The 23,752-nt window shown below is 41.6% G+C and overlaps 1 protein-coding gene across 4 annotated transcripts in view; it reads right to left on the bottom strand.

Annotated features, from left to right (window-relative positions):
* Nucleotides 1-21,138, bottom strand: part of mast4 (microtubule associated serine/threonine kinase family member 4) — a 68,338-nt gene extending 47,200 nt beyond the window's left edge. For 3 of the 4 annotated variants that reach the window (XM_035526878.2, XM_035526879.2, XM_035526880.2), the window contains exons 1-3: nt 20,646-21,138; nt 8,989-9,142; nt 6,515-6,642 (exon numbers count right to left, since the gene is read on the bottom strand). In XM_035526878.2, coding sequence (XP_035382771.1) covers nt 6,515-6,642; nt 8,989-9,142; nt 20,646-20,921 — 558 coding nt within the window. In that variant the 5' untranslated portion in view covers nt 20,922-21,138. Of the gene's footprint in view, nt 1-6,514; nt 6,643-8,988; nt 9,143-18,186; nt 18,220-20,645 lie in introns of those variants that run through there. The other variant, XM_081718664.1, reaches the window with a different exon arrangement.
* Between the last annotated feature and the right edge of the window lie 2,614 nt (nt 21,139-23,752).

Genomic DNA, 23,752 nt, shown 5'->3' with positions numbered 1-23,752 from the left:
TAAAAGAAAAACGAATGGAAGAAATAAGACAGTGTGAATGTGCGGGAAAGGGGATGAGGTACAGAGAGTAAAAGGTTTACTTTGTGAAAGAGAGAAAGTAGCAGACAGACGGAGAGAAAAAAGAGAGAGGGAGAAAAGAAGTAGATACATGGAGAGGAAGAGAAATGGAAAGAAAAACAGAATGAGAACAAAAGGAGAGAGAAAAAGAACAGAGAAAATCCAGAGGTGGAGAGCAGGAGACAGCCAGGCTGTGGACAGTTCAGTGCCAATTCAGCATGAGAGGTCACAGGGGCCAGTGATTCACTTCCTCTTCAGGACGTATGCTCGCAGGAGCCTGAAGTCACCACACAAAGGTTGTTTGGGGGGGGGGGGGGGGGGGCAGCAGGAAATCCGGTCCCATATTGTTCTGCTACTGAGACAATACAACTGGCATCCTGTCCACATGGCCTTATTCTGTCGATAAAGCTGGCGAGACGCGCACGGGACGTATGGAGCCGGCAGCCGCTCGTCCTGCTCTGGGGTCCACAGATAAGGGCTGGAGTGTGAAGGTCAGCAGGCAAAAGTGACCATGACTGGGCTGGTGAGAGGACACCACCACACATACACACGGGCACCAGGGGACCTGGAACAGCTGGACCTGAAGTACTTCCAGAATTATTGAGGGGCACAGTCCAGGGGGGTCTGGATTTCCTTTCATCTAATAAACATGGTCAGGGGCTGTAAAGCACTTAGCATGTCAACATATGGCAGTTATTGCAAGTGCTACGCAAATGTCAAGGTCAGCGAACAGAAATTACTTTAGGGGATTTTATTCCTGGCTGTTTTTCTGCTATCTTAAGTGAAAATTCCCACAAATCTTGGCAGTGATGAACATCTTTTCGGATGCAAATTGTCATGTAAGTCATATTATAAGGGATGCAAAATACAGAGAGGACTGAAGGGCAGAGTGGAGTCTTGTCAAGCCAAAAATGAATCAACTCCAGGACTACGGGAATTTCATGGAGTGAAGCATTTGGTAAAGTTTATCCAACCAAGTGTTCGCCTGTCACTTCTTTGGTGACCTCCACATTTCTCACAGCTGCCATTCAGCAGTCAAATTGGAATTATATGAATTTAGAAAAATAAGAAACCGATTACCATCGCAACAATCCCATCCACCAATTTCACAGTCTACTTGAGTCTCGCTCTTCTTTATTTGCCCTCCAAGACACACAAACAGTTTTTACTAACACACTCTTACTCACACTCTCTTTCCTTTCAGTTCACCAGGACAAGCCTGTGAATATTAATTGGACCCCCCCCCCCCCATCCATACTCCCCGTCAGCCAGGCTTGAACAGTACTGACTACTGAACAGGCAAACAGGAAAAAAGTAAGAAGAAAGAGAAAACAATTAGTGTCACAGCTACCTAATATCAACACCCACAAAGATATCTGAAGATCAAACAGATAAGAGCGCAACCAGCTTCGTTTTACCATATTACCCAGGATGGTCCCGCCTCCACGTGCTGACTGGGCCCCCCTGGGTGTCTGGTAGCATGGGGGATTAAGCCCCCGATAGTATTGATTGCTTAAAAGTATTGATTTAAACTCCTTAATCTGATAGACTCACTTTATTGAGCCTCCGTTTCTGTGTTCAGAGAATAGCAAATTATTCCATCAAGAATTAAACCATGCTGGTCCACTGAGCAGACAGTCTCGAGTCAGCCTTGAGACTAAATGGAACAATTAGAGTGTTCTGTATAGAAGCTGAGTAGACAGGAGTATGATGGGGCGAGGGAGAATCGTCACGGCGACAGGTCATTTGTCTGATGATTCAGGAGCGCTCCTGGTGTTGAGGCATGAATCGCAACATGCAGAGCAACTCTGAGGCTGACACTTGTGCCAGAATTCATTCAAAGAAATGGTTTAACAACAGCAGCAACAGAGCGCTGTGCAGGATTCAGAAGACATAGCTGCCTGGAAATGGCTTCATTAACATAAGAGGATCTACAGGAAAGGCCTCCAGTTGTTTGCATGGGGGGATTGCAGGACTAAGGCAAGGCACGTGTCCTGTCACCAGTGCGAGATAAAGGACTAGTTCCTGAGAGCTGGAGGAGCTGAGCGGATGGGCAGGACCAGGATGAGGCATGCCCATGCCAGAATAAAATGGAGCCAGAGGGGCTGTGGCCACTGGGTTTGGATGGATATAAAAGAATCCATCAGGGTTGGGTGGGGGTAGGGGGTTCCCATGAAGAAAGGGAAAGGAGGAGAGTAAGAGAGGGGAGTGTGAAGGGGCTTAGATGAGCAGAGAGGGCCTGTGGTGAGGGTTGATTGAGTGACCTGTGGGGTCACACTCTGTCCCGTGCTCCTCTGAGGTGAGCAAATATGAGCTCAAGGCCTGCAGAGCACACGTGCACTCGCACACAGACCTGAATCCGTGGCATATCTGAGCAAACCTGATACAGACTTAACTTTCTTCACATCAAACAGCATGGACAAACTCCAGATGGGTGTAGCATCAGTCCAGAATGAAAGTGAATGGTGTTGAGTCAACAATATAATCCATACATCAATATAATTCATATATAGTATGCAACAAAATTACTGTGTGTATTTAAAGATGATTTCTTTGTGTGCAAGGTTTAAATCTGGAAATTCAAGCACTGGTGTATTTTGCCTGATGTTAACATGTCTTAGTAAAAAAACATTTTAGCAACGTGGCAGATTAGGCAAAGGTAGAATGCCTCTCAGTGGCCCCACTTCATCAGAGTGGCAGCTCCTGTTTAACTCCTGGCTGCCAGTGAGAACCCAAACATGAAATGGGACCGTAATGTATTTCCCCATGTCATCTCCTTCATATGACCTCTGTATGGAGAGTCTAAGGGGTGACATGAAAGACACTGACAGAGTATTAAGGAGGAGAAATACAGTGGAGAAATACAGTTTTCTATGACAATACATCAAAAACAGGTTCACAGCTGACCAGGACCTCCTTAGTCAACCTGCAAAATATCAATGCAAGTTGTTAAAAAAAAGAAAGAAAAAAGGTTTTCAAGGCAATGGACAGATATGAGACATACTGTAATTGCTTTAAAACCTGGTCAAAGAATGTTTTAAAAAAGGTGAAGTGAAAGCAAGCCTTATATTCACAAACAAAAAGATGACAGTCTCACCACCCATTGTGCACATGCTGTGGAATCCACTTTAAGGAGAAGAGTGCATGCCGCTATCAGCAAAGGACATCTCCACCACCATAACGACGGAGGGCTCTCAGGCACAAAGGCAAACATCAGGATTATGACTTCTTATCTCCATATCAGCCCAGGGGAGACTGTATTGATTTTCTGCCAAAGCTAATCATGCTCAAGAGAGATGGGGCAGCCTTGGCGCATCCTGCTGAAGGTTTTTATGCTGATCTGAAACCAGTTTTGTGGCTCTTATAATGGTGCGGGTTGGGATTGGTGTGTTGGGGGGGGGAAACTGATTCTGTGTCAGTGTAAAAGGTCACGGAGGTCTTCTCCCTGCTGCCTGCAACACTTGCCTAGGGGGATGATATCATGCAGTCAGGGGATGGGAGAGGACAAAGGGCCTTTGAGAAAAGTCCAGCGAGAGTGGCTGGGTCAGTGTCAGAGCTTCAACTGTGAGGAGACAGAAGATGTGTGTCTGTGAAACATTTGGGGGATTTTGAGCATTTACTCCATGGCTCACTATATGGTGTGAAAGAAATTAACTGACCAGAAAAATATGTGAACTATGGTGTGTGTGTGTGTGTGTGTGTGTGTGTGTGTGTGTGTGTGTGTGTGTGTGTGTGTGTGTGAGTGAGAGAGAGTAAAAAGTAGAGAAGCTAATGAAGCACAAAATATCCAGCAGAAAGGCGGAAGACGTTGTAAGTCATGAACCTTACTGACTAGTCAGTAAAATCTTTTCTGTTTCCTGAAAGTTAATCAGTTAAAACCATAATACGATACATAATCTCTCATAAACTAATATATAAAATAGTGAAAGTGACCAATTAGCAAACAAGACACAAGTATCCAGTGATTTCTGCCAACATGCTAGCAAACAGCTGACAATTCACACACAAGTCCCAGTCAGACACCGCCACTCTTTTGGAGCTGGAGTTTTCACAAGTTAATTGGCATCATTAAAAGGAACAACTTTGTAAGAGCTTCGGGAGGGACAGCCCTATACCCACGATGCTTTTTATATTGCAGTGAAAGACAACAACCCAGAAACAAATCTTAAAAAAGGCTCCCCTAGAGAAAACTCAATGATCCATCACGAGCGCCTGCCGTGACATAATGAATGAATAATTCTATTGAACGCGTTGATTTGTATACTATTAGCCAAGAACATTACACCAAATGAATACTTCCAACACTGCACCCCCCCCCCCCCCCAAAAAAAAAATTAAAACAAAAAGGGAGGGGACAGTCTTTCAAATAATTTCCGCAACAAAAAACATCTCCAAGTCAAGGCAGTCAGGCAGGTCTCCTGGGAAAATGCATCTTGATGGAGCACAGCACAACAATCCTGACATTAGGGAGGTCGTGGCTCATGGGTGGTTATGTAAACGATTGGCTAGGTGTCCATGCCTGAAGACCTGGGCCTATCTAGAACCATGCTGCTACAAATTGTCTACAACAGAACAATGGGCCACAGCAGGAGAAGCACTCACTCGTTCTGCAAGCTGCTGATATTTTGACTAATGCTGAATCCAAGTTTGTTTAAAACTATTATTACAAGGCATTGATGTGGAACTAATTAAGTTGGTCTGAGAGGACATCCTTCAGTATTTTCATACAGGAGACATCTAAAATCCAGCAAGAAATCCTGAGTGCTTTTGCAACTTGAAGTATTCAAAGAAATAGAAATAAGCCCCCATACCCCCTGATATGTGTTTGCATATCATCTTTCCAAGGTCACAGAAAATCATTGCTTTGGTCCACAACTACACATTTTTACCAAGACCAGTAATGCTCCCAAGACATCATCTTCTTTGTGTTCCAAGGGAACAACATAAAATATACCCAAAAAATTGGAGGGCGGGGGCGCATTAGCAATTCACTGGGAATCCACGCAAAGCTGGACAGCCTGCAGAGCCAGCATTGATTTTCACTGAGGTGGGTTTAGATGCAGGGGCATGTTAACAGACAGAAAAGCAAAACATTACCACACACACACACACACACACACACACACACACACGATCCAGAGAGACAAAGACATAATACACTAAGAAAGAAACAAAGAAACTGGGTATCTGAACTGATCTGAAACATCACACAAAAATATATATGGATATATGGACAATGACAAAAAAAAAAAATTAATTGGAAGCAAACTGACCAGAAACTGACAGGGTGAGAAGGAAAAAAAGAAAAAAAAAAAAAGAAAAAAAGGAGAGAGACAGACAGAGAGCAAGAATGTCCCGGGTGGAAAAGCAGAGCAGACAGTGGACATCGGCGCCGCACAGTGCTGACGTGTTCCTACTGCTCTGACCCAAGCATCAGTGATCATTTGGTTCAGCCAGGTTCCCACGTGAGGCCTAGTCCCATGTTTACCGCATCTGCTGAGAGGAAAATGGGACATGGCAGGAGCCTGGCGATTTGGTGGCAACCTGCTCCCCTCGGCAGGGGAAGCAGACATCACAGGCCTCAGGTATTAGCGGGAGGCTGTGTAATCAGCTTCTCTCTAATCAGCATTAATGGAAAAAAAGCACTACTCAGCATTCGTAGCAACTATAAACAGTCAAACGGTCAAAAATGGTTATAAACAGCTTCAGCCAAGGGCACACTTCCCAACAATATTCGGACTGGACACATATGCTGCACAAATTGTTTAAAAAAGCTTTATTAAAATGTCTGAAAAGCCTAAACAGAATTTTAATACAATTTGATGGGAGTGGTAGCTTAGTGGTTAAAGTTCTTGACTTGTAATTGGAAGGTTGCCAGTTCAAACCCCACTACCAATGCCAAGTTGCCACTCTTGGGCACTTAACTCTCAATTGCTCAGGTTGTAAAACTCAAACAACAACATTTGGTAAAATTAACCAAAATATCCAAAGTTTAGTCTCTGAAGGTGAAATACTGCTTTTTCAAATATGCACCAGCTTCAACACAGACACAAGGATTTGCTTGCTCCATACCTCATGCCATAGAAAATGACTGCTTCTCAGCCTGGTGTCTACCTCTAGGACAGTGACACTAATGAACTGCAACTGATGCATTTCCAAGCTACATCTTGTTAGTTCATTGTATTGTAATAAAAGACTAACTGTTCCCAATCAGAATGGTTGAGTCCATCAGAAAGAGATCAAGAGGCCCAGACAACACTGCACTGTTTAAGGATTTAAATGCAACAGTGCCCCCAGGTGTCCAAATATGATTTCTACACTTACCAGATGCTATAGGAATTTTAAAAAAGCATTACAGTGGAGACAAACCAAGAGCCCAATATGACTTAGTTAGTTAAATGGAAGAAACAGTCCAAGCTAAAGCCCGAAGGAGAAAATGAAGTATGGTGGAACATACCAGATTGGCAGTGAGGGAAGGAGCTGACTTGCCGAGGCTTTGGGAGCGCATGCGCACTAGGTTGGAGCTCTCAGACCCCGCCCCTGGCCATGCCTGCTGGATGGACACATACGGCAGCAGATACTTCCCTGGAGAACAGAAAGGTAAAAACACAGACATTATTGCAATGTTGCATGTAGGGGTATTAGTGTGAGCAGGACTTCAACAATCCAGGCTAAGGCTGACTGTTTGCTTTAGTTCAAAGGTCAGGGGGAAAACTGTTAACATGAGCATAAAGGGGTAATGTGCCGAATGTTTGACTCAAACCATTTTGGCAGGGGTCTAAAAGAGCATGACCTCTATGCATCACAATGTAACAGGCAAAAAAGCAAGGGTGACTCATTAAGCTTTAATTTGCACAAAATTTAAATTGGTGCGTCGGTGTGACATATCGAACTATAAGGTGTGTGCAGATTTGTCGGACCTGTTCTGTGTTATTAACCTGCTTCATTCTGTTTCTCAGTTGTGTCTTCTCTACATACACCATTCATCCTCGGTTACGATGTTTCAAATCATCCACAGTAGATGGCAGCATGATACACGTAATCGAATCAGAACTACTGGGAATGACAATCATTATGGACCATTCAAATTGGCCTCTACCTTAGGGTTAGGGGCTTCTGAAAACAAGGACTAGGATGAGTGACCCTTCAAAAACTGTGTGTCCACAGAGAAAGATGTTCATAAGGAAAAAAAGAATTACTGGATCATAACCAATCTGGATGACCTCTGTATCTCTAGAAAATGGTTCCATAACTCTAGAACACACTAAACGTCTAGTTACCGAGACTCATTTTAGGGTTTTTACCCATTATAAATCTTTAGAGGATAACCTTGGCTACAGATGCATCAGTCATTATGTCTGCCTTGTGGCTCAGATGTTCACACCTTTAAGCATTCTACTTTGAGTGTGAGCAAAAACGTGGCAGGCTTAATGAAATTCATGTCTAAGCTACTGGGCGGTGCCATCCAGGCTTCTCGGGCTTTGAGAGCTCCTCACGTTACGGTGACACACTCACACACTATTTGCTAGGCGTCACACTACATCAATACTCCTGCAAGCAGCAACTTCACCTCGTCTGAACCCCTTCCCACCCCCAGCTGACCTTTCCAGTGAGTACAAAACCGCAAATGTCGGTCAGCTCCCAAATATTAGTGGAGCTGAGTCAAAATTCCATTTGATTCTTGAGAAAACAAAGAATAAATTCAAAATTTGCTCGTTACGACTTACACAGCACCAATTAAAGTTGTTAGTTGTTAGTCTAAGATTATCTATTGACTGAATGGTACATTAGTAATTATGGATTTACAAGCCTTTTTATTTAAGGTTATTTGGATGCTGGGGTGATGTTTCCAGATAACTGGACCTATCCAGCTACACTTCCATATCAGCTCGCTCTCTTTGCTATATTTAAACAGAAAGCATTGACCATGACTTTAATGTCACCCATATCCACTTATTTATTCAGTCATTTGGGCTGTAATTTAACTTAAACTAATTTCGATATTAATGAGACCACATAGCTCCTACATAAAAGATGGTCAAACACCCATTTTTCAGGTGGCTCAAACGTACATTTGCATGTACATGTTTGTTCAGCAGTCTGTCCGATTCCCTAATTGTTAATATTTATACAGGATGTACTCCCACTGAGTGTCATCTCGATACCATGTTGTCCTGTACATACCAATTAGCAGCTGTTGGGCCTCTCTGAATAAAGAACCGTGCTTTCCATGGCAACCAGGTCTCGTCAGACCACACCTTGCCCTTCTAGCCCTAATCAGTCGACAGGTGTTAACAAAACACACTGTGTGGAGTGACGGGCTTAATCACGCATGTTGGACAGGTCAATGGGCTTTCATTAGATTGTGGTCACACCCTCCTGGTACACATTTAATGCATTTTATCTGAACAGTAGAGGCAAAGCAACTCTCTCACATGGTTTAGCTCAAAACAACATACTACCACAAGATGGCTTCCAGCTCTGAAGATCTTAATTTTATAATGCTTTCCCCAAAATAAATACTCCTGCATATCTCAGCCTTGGAAAGCATACTATTTTACTATTCTATTTTGCTCTTCTTTATTTTCGTATGGTGCTGAGGCAATGCCTACTTATTGTCATACAGTACAGCCCCACAATGGTTCAGCCCAACACAACACTCTGCATGCTCCAGAAAACAGGGACTTTGTCTCAACTGAACTGACATGCACTGATGAGAGGAAAGCACTACACTACACTACTGAAAGAAGGTCCTAAAATCTCGCTGAAGCTACAGTGACTGCAACTATGACCTCTTGACCCAGTAATGTTTTCTTCCCCCCAAAATAGGCTCAAAATGGATACTCTTGCAATGCAAACATGGGTGGGAATATTACTCATGTTCTGTGAGGATGTACACGGTATAACTGCAAATGATCTCAACGGTGCTACCTGTAAGGGCGCCGCCCAGACTCCCTCGGCGGAGCTGTTTCCCATCTTCACTGAGCTGGTGTTTGAATTTAATTGCTGCTCCGAAGCCGCAGGACACCTCAGGGTTGCTCGTCTTGCGGAAGGGCGCGCAGGGGGGGGACAGGATGTTGTCCAGCTAGTGGAGGAGAGAAGGAGGGGGTCACAAACCCACAGCTTAATGTGAGAAACAGCACACACCATGACACACACCATGACTGCATGAGAGAGAAAAGTGGTGTTTAGTGAATACAATAAAAGATTCAAACTTCCTGTCACTTCCTGTCTCACAGATTGAGATAGGAAGTTGATTCATAGCAGCAATCGGATAATCCTATAACACAACATTTTCTATATCCATAATGTTTTTATCATCTACATCAATGCATACCCAGAACCAACAATAAAACTCCTGATTTAGTTCATGATTCAATGATTCATTTAAATCGGCAACCACGTGAGCTATAATTTTAAGATGTAAACAGCCTGTAACTAAGAATTTCATACTCAATTTAAGATCAGTATGTTTACCTATTATGTAAAAAGTGATTTAAAGCTTTCAAATCCTTTGACCTCCTACCATACAGAACTCAGTATCCATTCGAGTCACATCACTAGCTGCTGCACCATCTACATTCTAGACACACAAACATTTATTTTCATGGTGATAAAACAATGGGGATCTCACAGGGAAGCAATGCAAAACAGATTATTTATTCTGCATCCAGTGAAAGGCAATTTACAAGATGGCTTGGGCACAATCTCTGAAATGTATAACTTTTTACAGACTCATTTCAAAGCAATCAGTCTGAAAATTGCATATTGCAAAACCTGTCAAAAAAAACTTGTGATATTCCATTAGGCTCTAAAGCATGAAAGGTGGTTCGTGTTATTTTAAGTCTAGCCACTGCACTCTACTCATACTGCATCACAAATTTCAGTAACACAGCTTTAAGACCCAAATTTTTTTTTCTCTCTCTCTCCCTCATCCTGATTTAGGCAGTAAGGGAAAAATATGAAAACTAGAGAACACAATTCATTTGAAAACCATTAACTGTAATCTCAAATGCAACTTCTCATGTTGGAGAAACAGAATAGCTGGAATCTTGAGGAATATCTTCATCTTTGCATCCAAAATTGCTGTTTAGGATACAACAAGGACATGGACAATGACAGCATTATGTATGCACAACAGAATGAAACAATTTTAATTTTGATTTTAAAGGCATTTCAAAAGGACTCTTCCACTGTCAACATCCCACACCCTTCCCTACGTGGCGTGACAGGAATCTCATTGTTTGTGAGAGCTCAAAAGGAACTGATGTCCCTGTGAGAAACATTCAGTGGGATAAGAGTGGAATAGCAGAAGAGCAAATGTGAACACACCCCACCTGGCCTGAAGTGGGGGAACACACTCGCTTTGCAGGCACAAGATAAAGGATCTGGATTCATTACAGCTTCCCTATTGAAGTAGGCAGAATGTCCAATCGGTTGGGCAAACCATACTTGATAGAAAAAAAAATTCCAACCATTGTCCTGTCAACAAGAAAACATTTGATATGACTGAACCATGCTACTCTGTCCCCAAAATGGAAGGGTTATCATCATTCCTGTGGTCCTATAACCTGAAAATTGAGATCAGGATGGCAGACTATACATGAGAGCAAACAGAGTTCAAACTAGAGGATACCCAGCTGTGAAAGGAATGAATGCGGCTGGGAATAGCAAATAAAAGCAGGCCCGTCGTCATCTGGGGCACTTCACATTTACTGCATGCCCTTGAGTTTAGAAACCAAACAGCAGAGTTCGGGTTGCCGTATCCTTGACTTTTGAAAATGTTTAGGACTATGCAGAAGTTTCTCTAATTCTACTTTGTTTTGTATACTGAAAATTATTAGTGAAATGATTTTTTAAAAATGTCCTGCTGAATGAACAATATTCATGCGCAACCAAAACATACACAAACAGGCAAATAGTTCAGTCTATAAAACTCAAAAGTTGTCAAAAAACTAAAACAGCCTATAAAAATACTCAAATAAAATGACCAAACAGAAGACACCAATATGAAGATAAAGCAAAGCTCCTAAGTATATGATGGGGCTCAGCGGTAATAGGCACCTCATCTCACACCGTGAGCCGTATCCATTTGCCAAAGGGAGCAAGGAGAGAGGTCAAGGTGTACTCTTGCTGGTTTTTGAAAGAAGGGAGGGGAAATAAAATGTGCCCCACTGCCAATTTTCCACTGAAAAAAAAACAAACAAACACAAAAACATTTAAAAACAAAGCTAAAGCTATCCTGAGAGAGCTGCCTACTCTTTCAGCTGACGTCGATGCAACAATGCAAAGGTGTGGGGGGGGATTGTGTAAAACAGATAATTAGGAAATAGATAATTTAGAAGGAGGTATTTATCTTTGAAAATCTAAATGCTGTTGGTCAATATTTGGCCAAAACAATAATTTTCCTGTGCAGGCCCAGTGGAAGAAATAGTAAACAGTAAATATCATCTAGAAGGCTAAAACTGAAGTAGATGGAGCACTGTGCAAAATAAACCTTCTTAAATAAGTTCTCAAACTGAAAGTACTCACAGGCCACTTTATAAAGTACACATATTCAGCTTCTTGTGAACTCAAATATCTAATCAGCCAATCACATGGAAGCAACTCAGTGCATTTAAGCATGAAGACATGGTCAACATTGAGCATGAGAATGAGGAAGAAGTAACTTTGAACGTGACATGGTTGGTGATGGGTGGGATGATAAAATAGGCATGCAAACTATATTCCTCCTGTAGACACACCCATGAATTTTCATGAGGTTTCTGTGGCGAGTTACATCAGTACAACATAGATTTCCAACAGGTAAAAATTCTAAATATTCTTAATATTCTAAAGATTCTTTACTAAATACATCACAAATATCTATGATACTTAAAGATTTAAATATTTAAATTTGAGAACTATTAAATAATACTCTTCTTACATAAACAGACTAAAATTCAACATTGACAAAGAGCTCATTAACAGTGACGCAGTGCATGTTTCTCTGAGTGCTTGTATGAAGTACACTTTTGTTTGTGACACAATACTACACAATGTATAGGTCATTTCCATACTACAGAATGGTCCTTGTAATTTTAACCCAGATCATAACACCAGCCTTTTATCTCAGTATACCACAATGAACTCAGAAACACAGAGTCATAAAAACTCTGTGGTCCATTGTTCATATTCATCATAAAGCTCAGTTGGACAGCCTCAAAGGTCAAAGAAATAGCTTTATTCTGCAAGCTGGATGTTCACCATCATCACATGACAAAGTATGCACATGTAAATCACCTTGCCTTCATCACTACAGGTGATATAAACAATGCTGTATTCATGATAAAGGGATGTAAAATCCCTTTAATGCAAGAGTATGAATAACAAGCCTATAAACAGTTAGGTAATTAATTCATAAATCAAGAAGATAATGGCACAGTGCTGTCTCCAGTAAGAGGATTCAACTGATGCAAAAGAGAACAAATGTCATACAAACCATCTCTCACTGTGGCTAAAGTCTGATCAATCACTCAGGATACATCACCATGATGTGCATCTCAGTTGCAGGAGGCCTGATTCAAGCGGCTTCAGTGGAGGGTTACAGTGGGCACTCATTGCTCTGCAAGGTTTCAAATATACCCTTCGACAAGACACTGGATTTAAGTCATGAAAGACTTGATAATTAGCTGAGGAGTTGGATCTTGTGTGTTGGCCACAGGACATTTGAATCAGGATTGGAGTTAAGAACCCTGGCTCTAGGGTCCTCTGCCAGTGCACATATTTGGTTTGTTCTGGTCAGCTGTGAGGTGTGGTCTTCCTCACCCTGACAGGAGCTGAAGAAGAAGCAGCAGCATTACTGGAGAAGGCTGTGGGTCTGTGGGGGCCAGACTGGGATCCTGCAGTGGACATAAAGCTTAGTTTACTCCCATCACTACCAAAACAACAAGTATTAAAGACACAAATACATCCATCCTAATTAGGCTGATAAAAAAAAAACTCAAGTCTGAATCTCAGTGAATTTGAGGGATTCACACCATGCACATGTTTTGTGTTTGCCACTGAGGAATTGGATGGTGTGATGTTCTGCACCACGCTGATTTTCCTGCAGTGGCTGAGAGCACAGAGGCTGCCTCCTCAGGTCTTTTAGTCCTAAAGGGATGTGAGGATAATCGCACAGGTACTTGCTGCATTCACGCTTAATGCACTGAGGGTGAGAGGGAAGCTGACTGACCTCAAACAGGAGGACTTGGGAAGGCTCTGGAAAGAGTTAACGAAGATTTTATGAGATGCAGCACAGAACATACGAAAGCAGTAGAATGTATGAACTTTCTGTGCAGAGATTCTACGGATGTGGGATGTTTTTTGTGTAGGAGAACAAGGTGTGAAAACTCCATCTAATGATGGAGAAGCAGAACTATAGGATGGGGGTATAATGATGGGTCAGAGTGACCTAGTGTGAAGAAGAATCATTTAATTCCCTCCACTACCAATCCTGAACACAGGAAAGCCTGCCCCCCCCCCCAATCAGCCACTTTTGTAAATGCCCTTCCCTTCCATTACATCACATACTATGACCTGAAGAGGTCACCATCGTCATGCAGCTTCACAGCAGAGACCCTCCAGTGTGCCAGGAAAGGCAACGAGAGAGGTGCAGTGAAGATGAACCACGTCTGTGGTGAGCCAGAGAGCTCTACGGGGATCTTATGGCTTCCCGTTAGTTCTATTAGGGAGCTTTCAGGACGAGCTGTTGACAATCCATCAAGCAGTAGAGATGCACATTGGTCCATGACTGAGCTCTTGCACTGCAATTCCTTTTCAGATGAGAACTCGTTCCTATGGAGAGATCTGCAGTGAAGTGGTCCAAAACCGTGGGTGGATGTTACGCCATATCCTCATAGCTGAGACAAATTTGTGTTGGTCTGAAATGCTTTTTATTTTAATGGCTTCAAAACGGTAGATGAGACATTTGCAATCAGAGCACAGAGACTGTCATGCTCCATGCTGCCAAGAATAAGATCGCAGGCAGATGTAGATTGGGGCTTTACTATAAATGCAGTGCTAGACTGAACCCCTCTGTTTAAAGTATAAAATGGTGCTATGGCCCATTCTCTCAGTCCTTGTGTACATTTCACATTTCTCTCACTATTAATATACATCTGTCTGCATCGCTGTCTCTCCTCCTCCAGAGTGTTAAGTCTTTCATTTGGATCAAAGAGGAAAATTGGTTGCATAACCATTAGATCCTCGTATTAATACCATAACCTATTCAAGAAATATGAGTATATGACAGCAGCCACCAGTTTATTCAGATTGCTGCCAATATTGTCAGTACACCACAATATAAAACATATGAACACAGTTACAGTAATGCAGTGTGGATTTGGTTAAGTGTAGCATTCTTTAAGTCATTTATAATTTGGAAGACCAGTTAAGCCCAAATGTTTCTCATTGTTAAGACTGAAAGCATCATCTGAATTATATATGTCACTTTGACTTGTTCATTTCTTAAAGTGTTCTATACCAAACATGAGGTAATTTCTCATGAGAGATCCCACACTTCCTCTTTGTGAACTCTTAGAAAGCGCTTTACATAACTGAGTCATTGAACATCTTACATAATAAATATATTTCACTCATTAGCAGCGAAGCTTACTGGACAATAATCAGCCACTCTAGAAAAGGCAATTTCACTTTAAAGGATGAGTCTTTACAAAACAACTTATGTAATGTTGACTGTGCAGTCTTCTTTACATATATTTTCTTAATGGTCATAACAATACTGGCCTTTGCAATAGTGCTATCACAAAAAATGAGTCCTCTATCAAACCACACTTTTTCCTCTAGTGTGCCAACCATCCTAACCACTCTCTGATGTTCCAGATAAGTGGTCAGTGGGTGTTTTGATGAATCACAGCATTCACATAATCCAACAAACAAATAATTGTGGTCAAAATAATGCAGTTAAAACCTTTGTTCACATTGGTGAGCCCTCAGTGTGAATGCAATAAGAATTTCCACACCAATATTTCATAGCTGTTTGAAGACAGCTCTGATGGCACCGTTCCTTTTCCATTCAAACAAATGGTTCATCCTTCCTTTTTTAGTGAGCGGGGTTTAAGTTTACCTGCCAAATAATCACTAGGACAATGAAAGGGTAAGATTTGGATCAAATTCAAACCAAGACATCCCATCATCTCACATGTATGGAATGACTTTGGGAACAATAGGAAATTACTCATATTGCCAGACTTAATGTCAGTGATCTGCACAGTAAGCGTTACACAAGGTAGGGAAATATCCTTCCTCACAAAATCCTTTTTGCAGGGTTATGTTGAGGTGTTTTTTGTGCTTTTGAATGTAACCACTATGAAACAAGTAAAAAATAAAGTTTTATTTCATTTATCTTCATTCTCTAGCTCGCTGGACATAAGCAGGTCTCGGTCACTCTGAGCTGGAAGGGCCGACTTTATTGTATTTAAACCACAGGCAGTATATGGTTTAAACAGCAACCATCAATTCTGCCTTTAAAGAACCTAACGCCACAGCTTCTATCTCTTGTTACTGGCCGGTTCTCGCTGTTCACATGGGGAGTGGTGTGGGTTTGGTGCAGGCAATTTGGGCAGAGTCCTAAAAAGAACAATGATCCAGCATGACTGCAAAGAGCTGTTGGAGGAAATAAAACATAACTCACGAAGGTAACATCACTAATATTTCAAAAGCAGCACAGTGACTAAAACTGAACCACTACAAATGCACTAAATATGGGTGCACACAATCAGGTTGTGTTGCTTTTTAGAAATCAACTTGAACTGTGTGCAGCACTGTACACAACAAAAATCTAGGTCAGCTATCATAGTTAACAATCCAGAGTCAACAGCATTTAGTAGTATCCTACTGCCCTATGGTAATTCTGCTCCAGTTACACCTCATCATTTCTTGGTGCAAGCCTGTAAATCTGTATTTTAACCCAGCTTTGACATGGCTTTCTGTTTGATGTTTATTAAAGCTTGGTAAGACGCTTATCAGAATAAACATATTAAAAGCTAGCTAAATAATCATTAATACCCCAGCTTCTACTGTCCCATGATGTTTCAGCAGTTCTTGTACACCCCTTCTCCTATGTCTCTGTCAGAAGCCAGTCGGTTGACACAGGAACTAGATAGGTCAGCTCCCTTTGAGCCCTCACCTTCCCATACCCTCCAAAATAGCTTCAGCATGGGAGTCCGTATGGTAAGATGAGAGGTGGAACTGATGAGCCAGGGGTGCTAAACCCCAGTACTAAATGTGCAGGGTGTCTTCCTTGCTCAAAAACAACTGATTCAACTCAGTTAATTATCAGGTTTAGTGGGTGAATCAGGGCAGAGAAACCAAAATGTGGGCTATACACAGTTGTCAACCCAATAAGACATTATCATCAAAATGTCTCTGAGGTGTGAACTATACCACCAAACTCAATTAAGACAACACAGTGCTGAAGTGGACTGTGTTGAGGCCAAGAGAGTCAGTCTGAGAGGCTACAAATCAGTCTACAAAAGAGGGTATTTTACTTTTATCTCACAATTTGACATGTGTAAACATTTAAATTAAGCATTTTGTTTAAAACTATACAGGTTAACCTGATAAATGTTTAAGATATTTAATATACTCCAAAATATAGTAGACTATAATCAACATTTCCCTCTAGGGTTAGGGTTAGGATTTTAATCTAAGGGAATTCAGAGTTTGCAGACAAAGTGAGATCTCGTCAATCTCACCCCCACTCCCTTTCCATTCCCATCTTAGTTGTACTCCTCCAAACGTCACGTCTGTTCACATTACAGCGCTCCACGTCCAGGCTCTGACCCTCTGAAGCCACCCAGCGCATGAGCAGTGTTCCTGCTAGCCTCCCTCCTCCAGCTTCCACAGGCCTGCAAACTCCCAACAGGGATGCAGTTTCCTGTTTTGCCTCTGGATACAAGCAGCTGTGGGACTTTTATAAGCAAACCATGTCTACCAAAATTGTCTGTGAGAAGTTTGAGACTTCCTATGACTGGCTACAGAAATCACTTGTGTTTGTTTGTTTGTTTTTTCGCTTTTCAATAAAGGGATCATTCCACATAGCATTAATGTCAGAATGGTACTAGGAAATGAGCCAATACAGGAGCACTCCAGAGAGAACAACACCTTCAAACATGCTTTCATCATCAAACTTTAAATCTATGTAGTACATTTCAAAAGGTCATTAGTGAGATCAACAAACTAGATCAGCATTTTTGCCCATGAGTGGATTACAAATCCAGACTACATGAAAAAAGTGTGGTTACAAAAGAAATTATATCAAAGTTAGTATTATATCAAATTATATGAAAAGGTTAGTATCAAAGTCAGTTTATTATTATGCATATTGTTTACAACAGATGCAGAAGAACGTATGGATCTCAGCAGGCAAACAAAGTGCTTTTTTAAGTTAATGTTGTAATTATTGTATACACCATTAATCACTCCAAATAATTCCCAGTCTATGAATTGATACCACAAAGTGGCATAGTGTCAAGGCAAAAGAAACAGCCAGTTCAGCACTTTGTTGTTCTAAAAAATAACAACAACATATCTTTATGCATACAGCTTACGAGTACTTTAATGTTAACAATTAAGTATGTCTCCTCAAGGCCTTTTTAAAAGAGGAAATGTCACACCCCCTAAGATAACATATTTATGCCTGCCAAACAAGTTACTCTCTCTGGTGCTCTGTGATTGGCGATACCAGTCTTGAATAATAACAGAGCCTTAAATATCAATATCTGAAAGTCAGCAGTGACACACTGTACCTCAGGCGAGTTCTAACATACTTGCTATATAGGTTGCATGTCTCAAACTCTTTTATAAAGGTCTAGTAGTGTATGTTGTTTTATTTTGCTCATGGCTAGTTTTGAGCTGCTGGCATCACCATTCCTCTTACTCTCCTACTTTGAGTCCCAGTTTCCAAAGATCGCCATGAATCATCTGAATATGCATCCTTCATTTCAGGTTAGATATTTAAAAAAATTTAAAAATAAAATTTCCCTGATTAATGTTCAGGGAAAACAGCAAATCCACAAACAACAACCAAAGACTTGTCTGAAGTGGAAAACTATTGCATTTAAAGGTCAGGGAAGCTTTTCTTACCCAACATCCTTCATACATTGTGCTGGTTTCTGGTAGAGTATAGGTGTCTCCATTAAAACAAAGCTATGTGTTTGCCATTCACAATCTAAAGGGACTAAGAGAGAGAGAGAGAGATACAGCAGATATCAACTAAACATGCTGGTAATGACATCAAGCCTTATAGAGATTACAGAGTACTCCTCTTAGAGCATAAGACACTCACTCACTCTGTAGGTGCCCTTCCCCCCCCTAAAAATATTAAAAAATAAATAAATTTTAAATGAAGATTTATTTACAACCCTGAACTTGCAGGGTTCTAAAGAGAAGATGCCCCAAGCAAATATCAAGTACAGGCACTAGCCCAGTAAGGTCAAATAAAGCAGTCACAATGCTGTCTCCGTGAGTCATGTGATAGCACTGTTGCCTTCCTACAAGTTCAAGCACAATTCTATAGGTGAAAAAAAGTGAGACAGTGTCACTGGTTTGTATGGCAAATGTCCTCTTCATTTTAGATCACTATTCAGGAGGGAGGAAGAGAGGAAGTGAAGGGAGCTATTTAAGACTCTTGAAATGGGGTCAACGAGCTAACATAAAAGTGGTCAGGTTACAGATTTGGTGAGGTGGGGTAAGATACTGGTGAGTTTGTTGCAAATAATCTCTACAAGCATTAAAAACTCTCCTACAATGAGAGAGGACTTGGGCTTTATCTGAGTTTTCCTGCTGGAAAAGGTGGCAAAGTTAAATCAATGCATGAAAAATGTCCACTGTGAGCTGCACTTTTGCCTGATGGACTAAATCATAGTTAAAGATCAAACTGTGTATAAATCTATCAGTGTTAAACTAATGGGCAAACAATTGACGAATAGTGCAAAAAAAAAGTGGAAACAAAATCTACATTCTTTAAAATGTGATACTAGCAGTGATAAAGTGACACAATCACTACTCAAAACCTCATAGCACCAAGGAAAAGTCAGGAGTGACCTTAAAATTCACAAGTGACCAGATTAGGGCCTTTATCAAAATGCAAGTTAAACAAGCTGCTGCCAAAATCACCATACAGAAAGCAATTTCAGAAAGAAAAAAATATTGTCAAATAAATGCTATATCAAGTTGTTAAAACAGCATCACAAGAGACCGCCATTATGGTTGTCATAGCAACATGCCAAGTCGTAAGTGAAAGAAAGGAATAACATTTTCCTAACAAGGAAGATTTTTTTAAAGCAGGCTTTGGTGTGTGAGGGAGGTTGTAAGAGAGAAAAAAAAATATCTTTATTTATGAACACCACCATCAAGGGCCTAAAAGAACATTTTAAGAGCTGAACATTTCACTGTAAGCTGCATAAATCTCTCACTGTATCTGCTTGTTCAACCTGGAGCAAGATGTCCTTATCCTATGAACAGCATGGGATCGAACGCTGTGACAAGTGTCAGATCAGACCCCCACCATGAGGAGCACTGGTATTAGAGCAGGCCATGTCATAGCTGGATTCATTCAACAACAAAATCTGCTTGGGCTTTGTTTAAGATAAACTGCTGTTCCCAGAAGCCTTCTCCTCTGCTCTTGAGCTTGGCAACAGCATACCATAAATAACAAAATCAAGTTTCTGAGTATCACCATCTGCCTGTGAATGGCACAGCTCACTCAACCTGTTGCAAATGAATGGTGCAGCTATGGGTGTACCTCAGGTATCTGCTCAAGCACCACTGACTGATGTCAGAAGAAATGGCATATTAGCTATGTGGTTAAAAGCATAATTATTCTGTGCAGCAGGAGGAACCAGTCTTGACTGCTGCAGCAGTCATCCCACTCTGCAACTAAGTTAAGGTGAACAGTGTCATTGTAATGAAGTATGTCTGAAACCGAGTAGCAACACAAAGCATGCAGATAGCTCATTAAAGAAAACAAAAACAATTCAGCAAGTCTTTCAATACCTATAGATATATAGATTTTTGCAAACAGCATTTTCTTGAAATAGCAGTGATTGGTCTTCCAAAAACACAGCAACATTTTCAACACAACATTCAGCATATTCAGGCACCATAAATTTGATGACAGTAACTTCTCACTGGAAGGTGGACTGATGGTATCAACAAAGAGCAGCATTATATTTCTAATATTATACTTAAACTCTGAAAAGGAGCATGGAAAGTCTGGCTAAACAACCCATGACCTTCAAGGTATTTGAATCCAGCCACATGAGTGCAGGTGGGGCATTTAACAACAAGAGCTGACAGGTTATTATAAAAGGTGAGCTACAACACTTGTACATAATCATTATCCTTCAACACAACAACTGATGGATCTGTCTTCTGACACACATTACCTACTTGACCCCACCAACCAGCAGATTACGCCCACAGGAACACACCTGTCTTTCCACTTTCTCTCAACACAATACTCCGTTTAAAAGGCAAACTGTGATAAATCCCCAATGGTAGCTATGTCAGTGTGGTGTATGGTTCACATCAACAGATTTTACCATTTCGTCTTCGTCCTCATCCTCGTGGTCTTGCTCTAGGTCATCTTTATTCCTCATTTTCACCTCTTTGCCAGTGTCCTTTGATTCACGGCAAGTGCCGCCTTGCTTCCGTTTTTGGTCAAGACTAACAAAATCTAAAGCGCAACAGCGGAGTGCCTCAAAATGTTGTAGTTTGGGTTCAGTATCCTCAACGCGTTGCTCCCCGTCTGACAGCGTATCGGAACTTGAAGTTTTGCTCCCACTGCGTCCAAATCTTTTAAACAATTCCTTCTCCATTACGTGCACCAAGCTCCGGAACTTGGAGAGACTACTCTGTCATTGTAAAATGCATCTCGTTCGTGTATTCATAAAATGCCCTAAAGAGAATTCATTCCTGTGCACACCTTTCCTTTCAACAAAAATTATTTTGATTCATTACCATGGTAAAGTCCCTCTCACACTATGTTCTTTGGCGTTTCATCCATGTGTTGATTTTCATAAAGTACAAACACGCGTATCCATATTTCACCTCGTTGAAATCTCCGCCCAGCAACCAATGACAAAGGTTCCCCTTTGAAATGGACTGCGCGCGACTTTCCTCTGCGCAGGTCTCAAAATTCACATATAAATAAGCCTACTATAGCCATTGCTACGGTATAACATAACAAGAATTCTTAAAAAGGAAATCAAAATAGTTACCCTGCACAGGGGACAATGTATTGTCCTACATTTTTGTTGCTCTTCTGTCCTGTGATAGTCATCCCTAACTTTCAAGGTTAAAAACTGTCCTTAACTTAAAGTGTTTTGTTCTCTCTTCATTTTACTCCCTTATCCTCTCTTGCACCTATAACTGTGCCATCAATGTGTCTAAAGTTTACATCCACTACCACTTCAATGTGCTTGATTTATTTTCTCAGTTTAGCCAGATAACTTAAGGCCAAAGTCAATACTGTCTGATAGGAGAATTGCTGAGGGACATTCCTGTTGGACAGTCCTCAACTTCGAGTTGAATTTATCTCACTAAAATGATAAATCCTGCTTTCAAGAATAACTTAGGCTACAAGCCTAAGCCTGTTTCAAAACAACACAAACCAGCAAGCAAGCAAATATCTGAACACATATTATGAACAACTTTTTTTAATACAGTTTCATGACCCTAAGGTTCTGCTCATTCTGTGCCATTCTGCCTTGAATGAATTGGACATCCACTTAAACGACAAAATCAGCTTGAGGTAACACATGCAAATTAGTTGACTTACAGTGACAGGTTAATTAGGAAGTATTTTAAATGTTATGGTATGTCTACAGAGGTTGTCATTTTTGACAAATATCAACGTGCGGTTATTTAACTTTTAAAAATCAACAGTGTATCACAATCATAATTAGAGAGAGGAAGAGAAACAGAAGGCTAACCAAACATTTTTACAGGCCAAGGACAACACACATTGATCAAGGTATTGATCAAGAGGTGCATATCAAGATATTACATTGATAAATTAAAATACTTTTATGGCATTTTTTCAACTTAATCTCATCTGTAGCATTTACCAAATTTCCATGGATAATAATAATTACAACATACTTCTGTGTACTTAGAAAAGTGCAGAAAACTAGCTGCCATGAAACACACATCTAATGGAAGCCTAGGGCAGCTGGAGTGTGACAGGTGCTGGGAGGGAAGTGCACAAGTGCATATTTAGAGTGTCTCCATGATAAATCAACAAAGAAGCACAGCAGTGAGCTGGCTAAATAGCAAAAGAAAACAAAAGCATTGGCAGTTTAACTGTAGTCACGGGAAGGCAGCAGAGTAGTGGTAAACACTCAGGGTGTCTAGTTCACAGCAGCAATGGAACAATGTGCCTAAATAAGAGGAAGAGTCAAAAGTGCAAACAAGGAACAAATGAAGGCACTCAATAAGCAGGGAATTGAGAAGGTGCAGTGCGTGTGTGTGTGTGTGTGTGTGTGTGTGTGTGTGTGTGTGTGTGTGTGTGTGTGTGTGTGTGTGTGTGTGTGTGTGTGTGTGTGTGTGTGTGTCGCAGTAGGCATGTCAGGCTGGATGTCTGATGCACCATGAACCCCTCCAGTAACCCCTCCTGTAACCCAAAGATCCCACCAACTTCAGAGAGCAGGATCTGCCCAGGGAGCTGGCTTGGATGGGTGCATCCGAGGGAAAAATGTCACAGGTTTGGTTCCAAACCCAGCTTCACTCCTCTAGATGCATGGAAAGCTGACCCTGAGGGTAACATCATTAATGTGTTAATGATGGTATATGGACCTGCATACTTTGCCAGTCCAGCTTGCCAGTTGGTCCCACCCGTCTGTCTCACATTGCCACCCACACCTGGTCTCTGGATTTGTAGGTGGTGGTTTCTCCACGTCACTGATCCACTTTCTACTTTTAGGCAGTGATGACAGTGCGCAGGTGCTGGTGGGTCTCCTTCCTGACCTGCTCACTCCACTGGCACCATGTCTGGACAGCGGGGTTTTTCGAGGTTAGAATACATGAATACATCAAGGGCTGATATCCAAGTGCACACATACAAAGGGGGTGAGCACTGTACCTGCATGGTGAAGAGAGTTTTGGCCCTACTCCTTCCAGGGAAGGTAGGAGCTTCAGATCTCTGAGTGCTCCTGGCAGTGAAGGTATAGGAATTTACCAAGCTCCTGGTTTACGCTCTTTGCCTGCCTGTTGGACTGTGGGTGAAGGCCTGACATAAGATCATCACATCACCATCACATTCAGTTTTCCTAGGAACTGCTGCGACACTTGGGAGGTGAACTGCAGCCACCAGTCCAAAATGATGACTTATGGGAGCCCAAGCCATTGGAAGATGTGGCAGAAGAGCAGGTCAGCTGTCTCGAGCATGGTGGAAAGTGCCAGGAGTGGAATGAACCAGACCATCTTGGAAAAGCAATTGATTATGATAAGGATGACAGTGTTTCCCTTGGAGACCAGAAGGTCTGTGACAAAGTTGACAGCCAGATGAGACAAGGGATGTTGTGATGTGGGGAGAAGGAGCAGCTTACCGGCTGGTGGTGTGCGCAGCATCTTGCTGAGACATGTCTCCCCACATCACTGGCCACCAATAGCATGGCACCAGTAGCTGGGAGGACTGTGTGGATCCAGA

Source organism: Electrophorus electricus, chromosome 8 (assembly GCF_041902795.1).
Source record: "Electrophorus electricus isolate QZ-2024a chromosome 8, ASM4190279v1, whole genome shotgun sequence".
In the NCBI taxonomy this organism is placed as follows: domain Eukaryota; kingdom Metazoa; phylum Chordata; class Actinopteri; order Gymnotiformes; family Gymnotidae; genus Electrophorus; species Electrophorus electricus.
The sequence above is the reverse complement of the archived record's forward strand: the minus strand, read 5'-3'. Positions and strand labels throughout refer to the sequence as shown.